Source organism: Neoarius graeffei, chromosome 1 (assembly GCF_027579695.1).
Source record: "Neoarius graeffei isolate fNeoGra1 chromosome 1, fNeoGra1.pri, whole genome shotgun sequence".
NCBI classification, from domain to species: Eukaryota; Metazoa; Chordata; class Actinopteri; order Siluriformes; family Ariidae; genus Neoarius; species Neoarius graeffei.
Window position 1 is genome coordinate 129,414,093 of NC_083569.1, and position 13,037 is coordinate 129,427,129.

At 43.6% G+C, this 13,037-nt stretch overlaps 1 protein-coding gene across 4 annotated transcripts in view; it reads left to right on the forward strand.

Annotated features, from left to right (window-relative positions):
* LOC132883633 (arf-GAP with coiled-coil, ANK repeat and PH domain-containing protein 2-like) overlaps nt 1–13,037 on the forward strand; it is a 39,662-nt gene that overhangs the window by 17,399 nt on the left and 9,226 nt on the right. For 3 of the 4 annotated variants that reach the window (XR_009654376.1, XM_060917506.1, XM_060917518.1), the window contains exons 12-23: nt 443–523; nt 621–672; nt 768–868; nt 1,041–1,149; nt 1,326–1,528; nt 9,451–9,520; nt 9,772–9,866; nt 10,124–10,317; nt 10,475–10,576; nt 10,862–10,951; nt 11,031–11,233; nt 11,345–11,454. Coding sequence is in view for 3 of the 4 variants with exons in the window: in XM_060917506.1 (XP_060773489.1) it covers nt 443–523; nt 621–672; nt 768–868; nt 1,041–1,149; nt 1,326–1,528; nt 9,451–9,520; nt 9,772–9,866; nt 10,124–10,317; nt 10,475–10,576; nt 10,862–10,951; nt 11,031–11,233; nt 11,345–11,454 (1,410 nt within the window). In the remaining variant the exon portion in view is untranslated. The remainder of the gene's footprint in view (nt 1–442; nt 524–620; nt 673–767; nt 869–1,040; nt 1,150–1,325; nt 1,529–9,450; nt 9,521–9,771; nt 9,867–10,123; nt 10,318–10,474; nt 10,577–10,861; nt 10,952–11,030; nt 11,234–11,344; nt 11,455–13,037) is intronic. The other variant, XM_060917527.1, reaches the window with a different exon arrangement.

Here is a 13,037-nt window from a genome sequence, read left to right on the forward strand (position 1 = left end):
TCTCATCTGGCTTTGCTGAAACGTACAACTGTGTGTCATCAGAATAACAGTGGAAGCTAATACCATGTTTACGAATAATATCACCCAGAGGGAACATAGAAAGAAAAAAGCAGTGAGCCTAAGACAGAACCTTGTGGAACACCAAACTTTACCTCAGTATGTGTAGAGTGTGTATACCTGTCTGTAAGTGTATGTGTGTCTTTCTGTCTGCCTGTCAGTCAATACCTGTCTGTCTGGTTGTATATCTATCTGTCTGTCTAAGTGTATACCTGTCTGTTTCTGTCTTTCTGGAAGGGTATACCTGTCTGTGTGTAAGTGTATACCTGTCTGTCTGTTTCTGTCTATCAGTTGCCTTTATTTCCAGTGTTAGAACATTTTGTTTCTCATCTCACTCTTTGTTTGAAACTAGTTTGATTTTAAATTGATTCATTTATTCTTTCAGTTTCACCATCACGCTGTTTCTTTTTTCTGTTTGTTTGTTTTCTTTTGTCCATCCTGTGTTGGTCCACCTGAAGAGTGACAGGTACACACTCCCCCCATGTTACACTGCACTTCTTATAAACTCTTCTCAAATTCTGCTTAGTCTGTCATTCATTTTTTATTTATGTTTTTTTTCCCAGGCGTTGGTTCTCCATTCAGCACAATCAGCTTGTCTATCAGAAGAGATTCAGGGTGAGCAGAGTGTCATATCTCTCTCTCTCTCACACACACACACTTGGTTTAAGATGGTTGGATATGTCCTTACTGTGTGTGTGTGTGTGTGTCAGGATAACCCCACTGTAGTGGTTGAAGATCTCCGGCTTTGCACGGTTAAACAGTGCGAGGACATGGAGCGACGTTTCTGCTTTGAGGTCGTCTCTCCAAATAAGTGAGTGTGTGTGTCAGAGAGAGAGAGAGAGAGAGAGAGAGAAAACTGTATGATGGGTGGAGATTGTGGTTTTTACAGGGACATGAGAGAGTGAATTTATTTATAGGAATTACATGTTGTGTTTGGGTGATGTATAATCTGTATTATTTGACCTGTATATTTGTGTGTCTAGGAGCTGTATGCTGCAGGCTGACTCAGAGAAACTGCGACAGTTCTGGACCAAAGCTGTACAGAACAGCATCGCTACAGCTTACAGGGAAAACGGAGAGGAACCTGCAGCTGTGAGTGACACACACATGCACTTACACAAAGACAGGGTCTGGGACAGAGACAGAAGCAAAGACTGTGATGAGTGTTACTTGTCATAAACATAACAGCTTCAGAAACCTGAAAACACTCTGAGCAACATGAGAACACAGTGTAATCTGTAAAGGTGTTATAAACATTTATTACTCAGAGGTTGCAGCGTGAATCATCAGCGTCTCTGGGCAGTCTGGACTCTCTGGGTGAGTGTCGCTTTGGACGCGCTGACAGTCCTCTACACCGCGTGCTGTCAATCAGAGGGAACCAGAACTGCTGTGACTGTGGGGAAGCAGAGCCTCGGTGGGCCAGCATCAACCTGGGTATCACACTCTGCATCGCCTGCTCCGGCATCCACAGGTGGAGCTACTACACCTTCTAATACACCTTTTACTACTGCCCTTAATACTACCACTGATCCTTTAATCTACACCCGCTACTACACCATCCGTTACACCTTTAATACTCCTACACCCTCAACTACATTACATTACATGGCATTTAGCAGATGCTCTTATCCAGAGCGGCGTACAATGAGTGCAAAAGTCAGGTATACAAAGTGTTGAACTTCTAAACAAGAACGTTCTCACGTTAAATGAACAAATGACAGCGATACCTAGTGTAATATGTTGTTGAAGTACCAATATTCAAACAGCCAAAGAAACAAACCGACCATATAAAGGACAACTAAATGAAGAACTCAAATGGGCTAACCCCAGGCAAGACCGTACACAGCCTGGGTTGGTTTAGACCAGGGGTGGGCAATTATTTTTTCCATGGGGCCACATGAGAAACAGAAAATTTTGTGGAGGGCCGGACCAAAAGGCTGAACTAAATTCTGCATAATGTTAATTGTATTTCTTTATATAAAGCAGTAAATAACATTGCTTTTACAAGCTGCTAAGACTGGTAAGAGTATGGAAAAAACGAGGTTGCCTTACAAAAAATGTCATTTATTCAATCAAATTTCCCAAAACAATGGTTAACAAAATGTGAACGTTTGTACCATCTTTTCTAGCTTAGCCAGCAAAGCTTCCGATGTCCGCGCTATTTCAGCATCAGTCAAGTTTCGGTATTTCTCAGCGTGCTTCGTCTGGTAATGCCGACTCAAATTGTAGTCTTTGAACACAGCGATCTGCTCTCCGCAAACTAAACACACGGCTTTATCTCTGACTTCAGTAAATAAATACTTAGCAGTCCATGTTTTGTTGAAAGCCCTGCATTCGGCATCTACCTTTCTTCTTTTTGCGGACATTTTGGGGGCTAAAGTCTTCTTGTGACCTGCTCGCAACAACGTCGATTCGGTGTAGGTATCAGATCTACAGATCGGCTCGGGCTCCGGCGCCTGCTGGTGACGTCACACTATGTGCACACGTGCAAACTCCTCACCTTTCGGCGAAATTCGCCGTTTTGGTCCCAAAATAGGTCACTTGTGTGAATCGTGTAGATCCGAAGAGTTTTGTTTTTTTTGGGGGGGGGTAGGCAGGCTACAACGCTATTGTTGCCAAACATTTCACTTACAAGGTTACAGCCAATCAAGATAAACAGTTACTAACACGCTTCTTTTCCATTGGAGTTCTGATCAGCTGGTGCACAACCCACTGCTGGTTGCCAGTCCTCGCTTACGAACATTCCACAGATTCAGACCGCAAAGTCACCTTTTTATAGAGAGATCTGGCAACCTCATCTCGCGACTGGATCTGAATACCAATGGAACAGTTTCCAGCGCGCTCGGGGGTGAATAACCATGGGCGGATCTACCGGGGTGGCATATGCCACTCTAAAAGAAAGCCTTGCCACCCCTGCTGCTACCCCAGTTGGCAGCGATGAATTCAAAGAAAAATTACGGCCAATTTGACATTTACGTGCGCGAATTTCCAATGTCCGACTGCGGCGAATGCAGCACGAGACAACGCCAGAGATTGGTTGTTTTGGAAAATTGAGAGGCGCGAAGCGAGGGAGCCAGGAGTCGCGAGGAAAGGAGACACGGGAGGAAAGGGGTAAAAGCTGATTAACTATCTATCCAAAAATGAAATTATAATGAATGAACAGTGCTAGTATAGTTGCGATGCTGATTTTGAGAGGATAAAAATCAGGTTGGAGAAGGTTATTTAGCTAACTATACATGTAAGGCAAAAAAAAAAAAAAGTGTGTTTCCGGTAACCCGACCGATCGAGAATTTCCGCGTCGAAATTGCCGACCGTAAAGTTTTTATTACAAATTTCCCTCGATATTTTAGTGTAAGCAGTGTTAGTTTGTCATAATTTTTTGTTTCAACGCATTCAAGTTGTGAAAGAAACGATAAAAAGTAAAATGTTTTGCCACTTCTATCAGCCCTCCTGGCTGTAATGCAAATTGCTTCCTCTTCAGTATACAAGTGCACTTCCATGGCAGGGAAAAACACTACATTTTGCCGCCTATGTAGTCCCCTATTTATACAAATAGGAGTCATTCAGGATTCAGCCATGTTTTTGCTCCGTGTTTTTGCTCGACCCAAGTTCTACAGTAGGCTCGGCGAGGCCGTCTGCTTTTAATGGAAGTAGCCTAGCCTAGGACGTTAAACCATATTTTCACGTTATTTCTTGATAAGGTGTTTTCACATTATCACATGAAAATATCATGAAATTACGTGATATGTTATTACATGATAAATATATTGTAAAAACGTGATAACTCTGTTAACAATATCTTTTCACGTAATTACTTGAGTCTAAGCCATTTTTTTTTGAGTGTGGCAGCAATACGCTTCCGCAGATCATAACTCGAACTCTTGCGATATTTTTTTGATTCGTTTAAAGATTTAAAACACTTATTTTATTATGATGTGTGGTATAAAGGATTCTGTGCCAAAATGCTATTTTGTAAGATGTTTACTTGTGTTAATTTTTTCGAACAAAATAAAACAAATTAAGAAAAAAAAAATTTCCTACCTACCGACCTTATTTTAGTATTTCATGTTACCTGAAACACACTTTTTTTTTTTTTTTTTTGGCCTAATGTTAGCTAGGTCTGACATTAGTTTTGTGTAAAGTCGGCCACAAAAGTTAATATTGATTCACCGTCTGTCAAGGAAAACATTGCTATTGGCTGAAGCTTATGATTCAAATATTGAGGATCTTAAACATGAGTTACATCAGACGAGGAGAGGACTAGACAGAAAAAAGGGGGAACAGGAGAGTCCTACCACTCTCATGGAGTTCACTGTTTTTGGACCCATACCAAGATGATGTTGTTTTTTTTTGAGTTGTTCAGGTTGTGTAAAATAGCGGTTGTCTTGCCTGTGAGCATCCTGTGAACGAAGTTTTTCATCTCTCAGGCTCATAAAGACTTATTTGCGGTCGACTATGACAGAAAAGAGACTATCAAGTTTGGCTGTACTCAGCATTGAATCAAAGCGCACAAAAGCATTAGATCTTGATAAATTTGTGAAGCGTTTTGCTGAGCAACATGGAAATCGCTGCATTCAGCTGTTGTAGGCGTGACAAGTTCATGTTCTGCTCACTGGTGAGCCTTTACAAAGCGTGAGGAAAAAAACTATAAAATGTGACACTGGTGTAAATAGTTTAAATCATGCTGAACTTGAAGCAGTGGTGGTGTTGTTTTTTAGTGTCTGTTCTTTTGCATATACAGTATAAAACTGTCCAGAAACGGTATAGACCTCATCTGAGAATGTGTGTTCTTCGTGAACAATAAAGGCATGAGATTAAGTTTATCTGTATGAGTTTGTAAATGGCAGTCTGTGCCCTTTTGTAGTGTGTACATTAGGGTTGGGCGGTATCCAAATTTTGATACCTTTAAACTGTCTCTGTGTTTTCCCGGGGTATACGGTATTACCGAGAAAAAAATATTTTGTTTCGGCCTACTGTGTACGTGCGCCTTTACCGGCGGACCTTGTCCAGACCTGCGCCTATGCCTCAAATGTACTATTTAAAAGCAGCATAGCGAATTGTGTGCATTGTGGTATGGATTAAGCAGCAAAGCGAATTTTGTGCATTGATGAATGGATTAAGAGATATTTCAAAGCATCACGCAACTCTTCCTTCATCTTGAAAATAGCATTCAACTGTCGTTTACACATGTCTGCGTTGAAACGCCATTTGCAGCACTATTTCACCTACTCCATCAAAAAAAAGTACACGATGAGCAGGATCATACCCTTTCAAGCATGGGAAATAAAAAAAAAAAAGAAAAGAAAAAGAATCAACCAACACCCAAGTCCGTTTAGACTGCGCGATAAACCATATTCTTCAGCGCAAATGAGGCGAACCTAATTCAAATGCGTGATAGCTGCACAAGGCAAAATCATATGGGCCCACGTCATGCCATGGCGGGGAAATTAATAATCAAATGGCCTTACCTTGCTTAAAACGTTGTCTTGATCTAACATAACTTGTTCCCCTCTCGCGCCGTGACCGTCTTCTTACATACTTTACACACAGCTTCATCTGTGTTTGCTGGCTCTCCCTTTTCGTTTGGTTTGAAACCAAAATACTGCCACACTGCCGATGTTGTATTTTTTTTTTGCCACTAACTCATTATCTTGACTTGCCATCTTTCAACCGCGGTCTCAGTCTCTTGCGAAGCTTTCTGTCAGACTCCAAATGTCATGCAGGGTTGCCATGGTAATGACATAAACAACCCTGCACGCGCTGAGAACCTCTTTAGGAAATTGATAGAATTAGTGAAAATACGATCACACAGTTATTCGGGATGATCTTCAATTTATTATTTTATATTATGACCTCATGTACTCCATATTTATTTAGATATTATATATTTTTTTTTTAAATGACGGTAATGAGACCGATACCGTTGGTACTTTTGGATACCTCGGGATACCTTCTTACCGTAATACCGCCCAACCCTAGTGTACATACTATTTGTCGTCAAACTGTGATTAAATTCAGTATATATACGTCTGTAATACGTTGCCACCCCTCAAAAATTCCTGCCCCCCTCTTGCCACCCCATAAATATTTTTCTAGATCCGCCCCTGATTTCACATAGGTGATGTCTTTAAGAAAATTGACAGACAGGGATTGGCCAGGTGTGTCCTCTGGGGTAGGTCTGTTAGATAGCACAGGCAGTAATATATACCTTTTTGTAAATAGCCCACTGTGTTGTACACAGGGGTGAAAATTAACTTCACAAAATATCAAACTTTACCGGCCACTGACAAATAAATGGTACAATTTACCGGCCACTCAACAGTAACTTATTAAGACATGTTTATGGAAAGTTATTTTGTACTGTATTAAATTCAAGATGTCACTGGTTGCAATTTTTTTTGTAACGTAGACTACGAAATGTACTTTTGCGCGCGTGCCGTGTCCCCGTGCATCCTTCTCACCTTTTTCACCCCTGACCAGTTTGCATGCCTGTATGTGATTGGCTGGACCGTTTGAAGGATGATGTACAAGTTTGTGGTTGGTCTGGACAAATTACAGAAGTAGTTATCGCGGGATTAGGTTTCGTGGGATTTCATGTCATGTTCACGTCATGCGCATTGCGTTTTTGTTGAACACAACTTCAAAATAAAAGCAATGCACATTCAGTCCATGCATGAGGTAAAATTAGAAAATACGTTTATTTTGTAATTTCTAATTAACCTTACACGGGCCGGTCAGAATGAACCAAAGGGCCGGATGCGGCCCGCGGGCCGTAAAATGCCCAGGTCTGGTTTAGACTGAAACATAGTGGGCAGGGAAGAAGGGGAGAGGTGCAACCTGAAATGGTGAGTCTTCAGTCTGCACTTGAAGGTGGTTAGGGAGTTGGCAGTTCTGACCTCAATGGGAAGGTCATTCCACCAACAAGGAGCTAGGACAGAAAGCAGTCTTGAGCGGGTTGGGCAGGAGTGGTGAGGAGGGGCCAGTCGACCAGTAGTAGTGGAGCGTAGGGATCTGGCTGGCGTGTAGGGGTGGATCAGACTCTGGAGGTATGCTGGTCCTAACCCCTTGACAGTCTGATAAGCTAGCACCAATGCCTTAAATTTGATACGAGCCGCGATAGTGAGCCAGTGCAGATTGGCAAACAGAGGGGTGACATGGGAAGAATGAGGGAGGTTGTAGACCAGATGAGCTGCAGGGGTCTGATGGAAGAAACTGGAAGGCTAGCAAGGAGAGAGTTGCAGTAGTCCAAGAGGGAGAGGATCAGTGCTTGGACCAGGAGCTGAGTAGAGTAGGTGGTGAGAAAAGGGTGGATCCTTCGGATGTTGTAGAGAAGGAATCTACATATCCGGGCCACTGCAGCAATGTTCGCTGAGGAGGAGAGTTTGTTCTTGAACACCACCCCTAGGTTCTTCATGCTGGGTGAAGGTGACCTAGAGATGTCTCCCAGGGAAATCATGATGTCCAGGGGTGGAGAGGATGGAGCAGGAATGTAGATTACCTCTGTCTTGCCTGGGTTGAGCTTCAGGTGATGGTTGTCCATCCAGCTCTGGATGTCACGCAGGCAAGCAGAAATGCGAGCGGAGATCTCTATGTCAGAAGGAGAAAAAGAGAGAAACACTTGGGTGTCCTCAGCATAGCAGTGGTAGGATAGACTATGAGCAGGGATAATCAGGCCGAGAGATTGAGTGTAGAGGGAGAAGAGAAGCGGACCAAGGACTGAACCTTGAGGGACATTGGTGGTAAGTGGGCGTGGTGCTGATACACTATCAGACCAGGTAACCTGGAAAGAGTGACTAGAGAGGTAGGACTTGAACCAGTCTAGGACTGTTCCACAGATCCCTAGAGCTGATAAGAATAACAGGAGGATGGGGTGATCAACAGTGTCAAATGCAGCAGAAAGATCAAAGAGAAACAGGACTGAGGAGAGGGAGGCGGCACGTGCTGCATGAAGTGCTTCACTGATTGAGAGAAGTGCAGTCTTGGTTGAGTGTCTGGCTCAGAAGCTGGACTGGTGAGGATCCAGAAGGTTGTTCCGTGAGAGAAAAGAGGAGAGTTGGTTAGCAACAGCACATTCAACCGTCTTTGATAGGAAGGGAAGAAGAGAAATGGGGTGGTAGTTCTGGATGACAGAAGGTTCTAGGGTCGGATTTTTTCAGCAGAGGAGTGATGTGGGCCCATTTGAAGCTGGAGGGAAAGTATCTGGAGGACAAGGAGGAGTTCACAAGGGAGGTAATAAATGGGAGGATGTTGGGAGTGCTGGTCTGGAAGAGAGATGAGGGGATAGAGTCAAGGGCACAGGTGGTCAGAGGGTGAGAGAACAGGAGCTGGGAGACATCAGAAGTGGAAAGAGGGGAAAAAGCAGAGAGCAAGGGGGAAGAGACAGGGAGGGTGGGGATGGTATGGGGAGGCAGGCGTGGTGAAAGAGTTGTGGATGGCTATGATCTTTTCCTCAGAACAGACTGCTAAGTCCTCTGCTGTGATGGAGGACTGAGGTGCAGCTGGTGGAGAGTTGAGAAGAGAAAAGAGAAAACAGTTGACAAGGGTTGGAGATGAGGGTATGAATTTTGATAAAACTTGATCTTGGCCGATTTGAGCAAGGCTGTGAACTCTGCAAGGAGGGACTGGTAGTGCAACAGGTTGGCAGCAGGACCTGGATTTTCTCCACTTCCTTTCTGCTGCATGTAGACCGATTGTGTAGGAGTGAAGTGTTTCGGACATCCAGGGACTAGGAGGGGAAGATCTTGCTGGCCTGGAGACCAGAGGAGATAATGTGTCCAGTGATGAGGAGAGAGAGGAGAGCAGGGAGGATGCAGCAGATTCAGTGGGGAGACTGGCAAAGGATTCAACCGTGGGGGAGGTAGCAACACAGGAGGCAAGAGAGGGAGCGGAGGTTATGACTGACTGTAACATTTGGGGTATGAGGGGGATGATGGGTGGAGAGGAAGGGGGAGGGAGAATGAAATGAAGTGGTGGTCAGAAAGATGGAGAGGGGTAACTGTGGGATCTGAGGCAGAGCAGTTTCTGAGGAAGACCAGGTCGAGAAGGTTGCCAGCTTTATGGGTTGGAGAAGAGTGCAGCAGGGAGAGATCAAAGGAGTGGAGTAGGGGAAGGAAAGCAGCAGAGTGGGAGGCTTCTAGGTGGAGGTTGAAGTCTCCTAGGACCATCAGTGAGATGCCATCTTCTGGGAAGGAGCTGAGTAGTTCATCTATGAAACATCCCACAGGGCCAGGAGGGCGATAAACAACAGTGACAAAAAGGTTAACAGGAGAAGAGACTGCACCATTTAATACTACACCTTTAATACTCCTACACCCTCAATTACCTGTTACCTTTCAGCAATACTCCTGCGCTCTTTGCTACATCACATTTCATGTGATTTTATGTGTCCTGTAGGAGTTTAGGAGTCCATAACTCTAAGGTGAGATCATTGACACTCGACTCGTGGGAACCAGAGCTCTTGAAGGTGAGCATCACATGACCTAAAATCCAGACCAGATTTATTTAGTTGGTCAATTTTGGTAAGAACCCCAATCCTTTTTTTTTTTTTTAGAACTCAAGCTATCACCGAACTTATTTATGTTGATTTTCGTGTTTATACTAGCTAGGTCATTTAGCCCAGCTGTCTGTCCTGAGTGTTTATTTCCCAGCATGCCTTTGAGGTAAACTTGTATTAGTATTATTCTCACCCACTGTTTTGTGTGGTTTGTGTCGTAGCTGATGTGTGAGCTGGGTAATGAGCTGATTAATCAGATCTATGAGGCTCGCAGAGGAGAGATGGGCTGGAAGAAACCACAGCTTGGAGACCCTAGGTACTCAACACTGCCTTCAACTCCCCCTTACGCTCTTTCTCATGGTTCAGTCTTCTTGACCACATTGCTGGCTGTATATCAGATTGAGGAAAGGTTGTTAGACGAGTATGGAAAGTGAACAATGTGTCAGTTAAGACTTGGTTTTATTGTGCTAATTGCTCTCGGATACAAAGAATTTATACATTAACATCAAATTAAAAACCGTCACCATGTTTATTTATACGAAGTAAGTTGAAGAATAAATGTGTGTGGTTCAGGCAGGAAACTGAGGCCTACATCCGGGCCAAGTACGTGGAGAGGAGGTTTGTGCGAAAGCAAGACTTTCAGGAGCAAAGGTCAAAGGTCATGACGCTGACTAAACATGATAAGCATCTGAAGGGAAGCGTGGAGTTCCTGCCCCCTCGGCCACCCCCTCCCACCCCTAAAATCCGCCCCACCTCCAACACCTCTGGTAAATTTGTCTTTCAGCTATACTTCTTATTCCTGCTCTTTTACATGCTGTGTCCCAAATGCCAGAACATATAGAATTTGTTCTATTCAGATGTTGGTCGTATTTTGATGATTTGTTGTTGCATTAATGGCATGTGTATCCTCTGGATGGTGAACAGTGGTCCTCAGCGGACAGGAGGCTCGACGTGACTCGCTCTTCTGCCCCGATGAGCTTGATTCCCTCTTTTCCTACTTTGACACATCGTCAAAGCTCCGGAGCTGTAAGTACTGGGTTCAGGATCTGACTCAGCAGCAGGAGAAAGAACATGAATGTATTTCTATCATTCTAGAGAAACTTGAAAAATCAGAATGGTTCACAGTGAGAGGAACTAGGTTCTAGTGTTCCTAAAGACTCCCTAACAGGAAGTAGAATAGCCAATGAATAATTTTATGGGGAAAAGTGGTTATTTGCTTGGTTATTTTTTTTTACAGAATTTTAACTACAAATAATTCTTAATTTTAATAATACAGTGTCAGTGTTAATGTAGAATGTGTGTGTGAGACAGTGAAGAGTGCAGACAGTGGCATTCAAACCAGCGCTGATGGAAGCAGAGAGATGCTTAACTCTTCATCCAACACCAGCCTGAGTGAACCAGGTACGACACCCTGACCCAACATTACAACTTCATTGCGTTCAGTTAGCATTTAAATCTAAATGGTCCGGGTGGGTTTCAGATCTGCAGGAGACGGAGCCTGTGCATGAGTCCCCGCCCGTTCTTCCCCATGTGACTGAGTGTTCCCCCAGCCTGTTGCTGTTCTGGGCCTCGTGTGCTTCTAGTTTAGCTGACATGGTGGAGGCATTAGCGCTTGGTGCAGATGTTAACTGGGCCAACCCTGAGGATCAGAGTCGTACACCACTAATGCAGGCAGTACAGGGGGTGAGCGCAAAGCCATATTTACCAGCTGTAAATATCACTGTTTCAGCGGTCTCAAAATTCAATATCTATATTTTTTTTTGTGTGTGTGTGCATACGCCCGCGTGTTTTAAGGGTTCATTACTGCCCTGTGAGTTCCTGCTGCAAAACTCTGCTAATGTGGATCAGCAGGATGCTCGAGGAAGAGGAGCACTGCACCACGCTGCCATGCTGGGACATACCGGGTACACACACACACTCCCTGGCATTGATTGGTCGCACTGTGTTAACCTTCTTAATTTTAACATACAGTGGTGCTTGAAAGTTTGTGAACCCTTTAGAATTTTCTATATTTCTGTATAAATATGACATAAAACATCATCAGATTTTCACACAAGTCCGAAAAGTAGATAAAGAGAACCCAGTTAAACAAATGAGACAAAAATATTATACTTGGTCATTTATTTATTGAGGAAAATGATCCAATATTACATGTCTGTGAGTGGCAAAAGTATGTGAACCTCTAGGATTAGCAGTTAATTTGAAGGTGAAATTAGAGTCAGGTGTTTGCAATCAATGGGATGACAATCAGGTGTGAGTGGGCACCCTGTTTTATTTAAAGAACAGGGATCTATCAAAGTCTGATCTTCACAGCACATGTTTGTGGAAGTGTATCATGGCACGAACAAAGGAGATTTCTGAGGACCTCAGAAAAAGCGTTGCCGATGCTCATCAGGCTGGAAAAGGTTACAAAACCATCTCTAAAGAGTTTGGACTCCACCAATCCACAGTCAGACAGATTGTGTACAAATGGAGGAAATTCAAGACCATTGTTACCCTCCCCAGGAGTGGTCGACCAACAAAGATCACTCCAAGAGCAAGGCGTGTAATAGGCAGCGAGGTCACAAAGGACCTCAGGGTAACTTCTAAGCAACTGAAGGCCTCTCTCACATTGGCTAATGTTAATGTTCATGAGTCCACCATCAGGAGAACACTGAACAACATTGGTGTGCATGGCAGGGTTGCAAGGAGAAAGCCACTGCTCTCCAAAAAGAACATTGCTGCTCGTCTGCAGTTTGCTAAAGATCACGTGGACAAGCCAGAAGGCGATTGGAAAAATGTTTTGTGGACAGATGAGACCAAAATAGAACTTTTTTGTTTAAATGAGAAGCATTATGTTTGGAGAAATGGAAACACTGCATTCCAGCATAAGAACCTTATCCCATCTGTGAAACATGGTGGTGGTAGTATCATGGTTTGGGCCTGTTTTGCTGCATCTGGGCCAGGACGGCTTGCCATCATTGATGGAACAATGAATTCTGAATTATACCAGCCAATTCTAAAGGAAAATGTCAGGACATCTGTCCATGAACTGAATCTCAAGAGAAGGTGGATCATGCAGCAAGACAACGACCCTAAGCACACAAGTCATTCTACCAAAGAATGGTTAAAGAAGAATAAAGTTAATGTTTTGGAATGGCCAAGTCAAAGTCCTGACGTTAATCCAATCGAAATGTTGTGGAAGGACCTGAAGCGAGCAGTTCATGTGAGGAAACCCACCAACATCCCAGAGTTGAAGCTGTTCTGTACGGAGGAATGGGCTAAAATTCCTCCAAGCCGGTGTGCAGGACTGATCAACAGTTACCGCAAACGTTTAGCTGCAGTTATTGCTGCACAAGGGGGTCACACCAGATACTGAAAGCAAAGGTTCACATACTTTTGCCACTCACAGATATGTAATATTGGATCATTTTCCTCAATAAATAAATGACCAAGTATAATATTTTTGTCTCATTTGTTTAACTGGGTTCTCTTTATCTACTTTTAG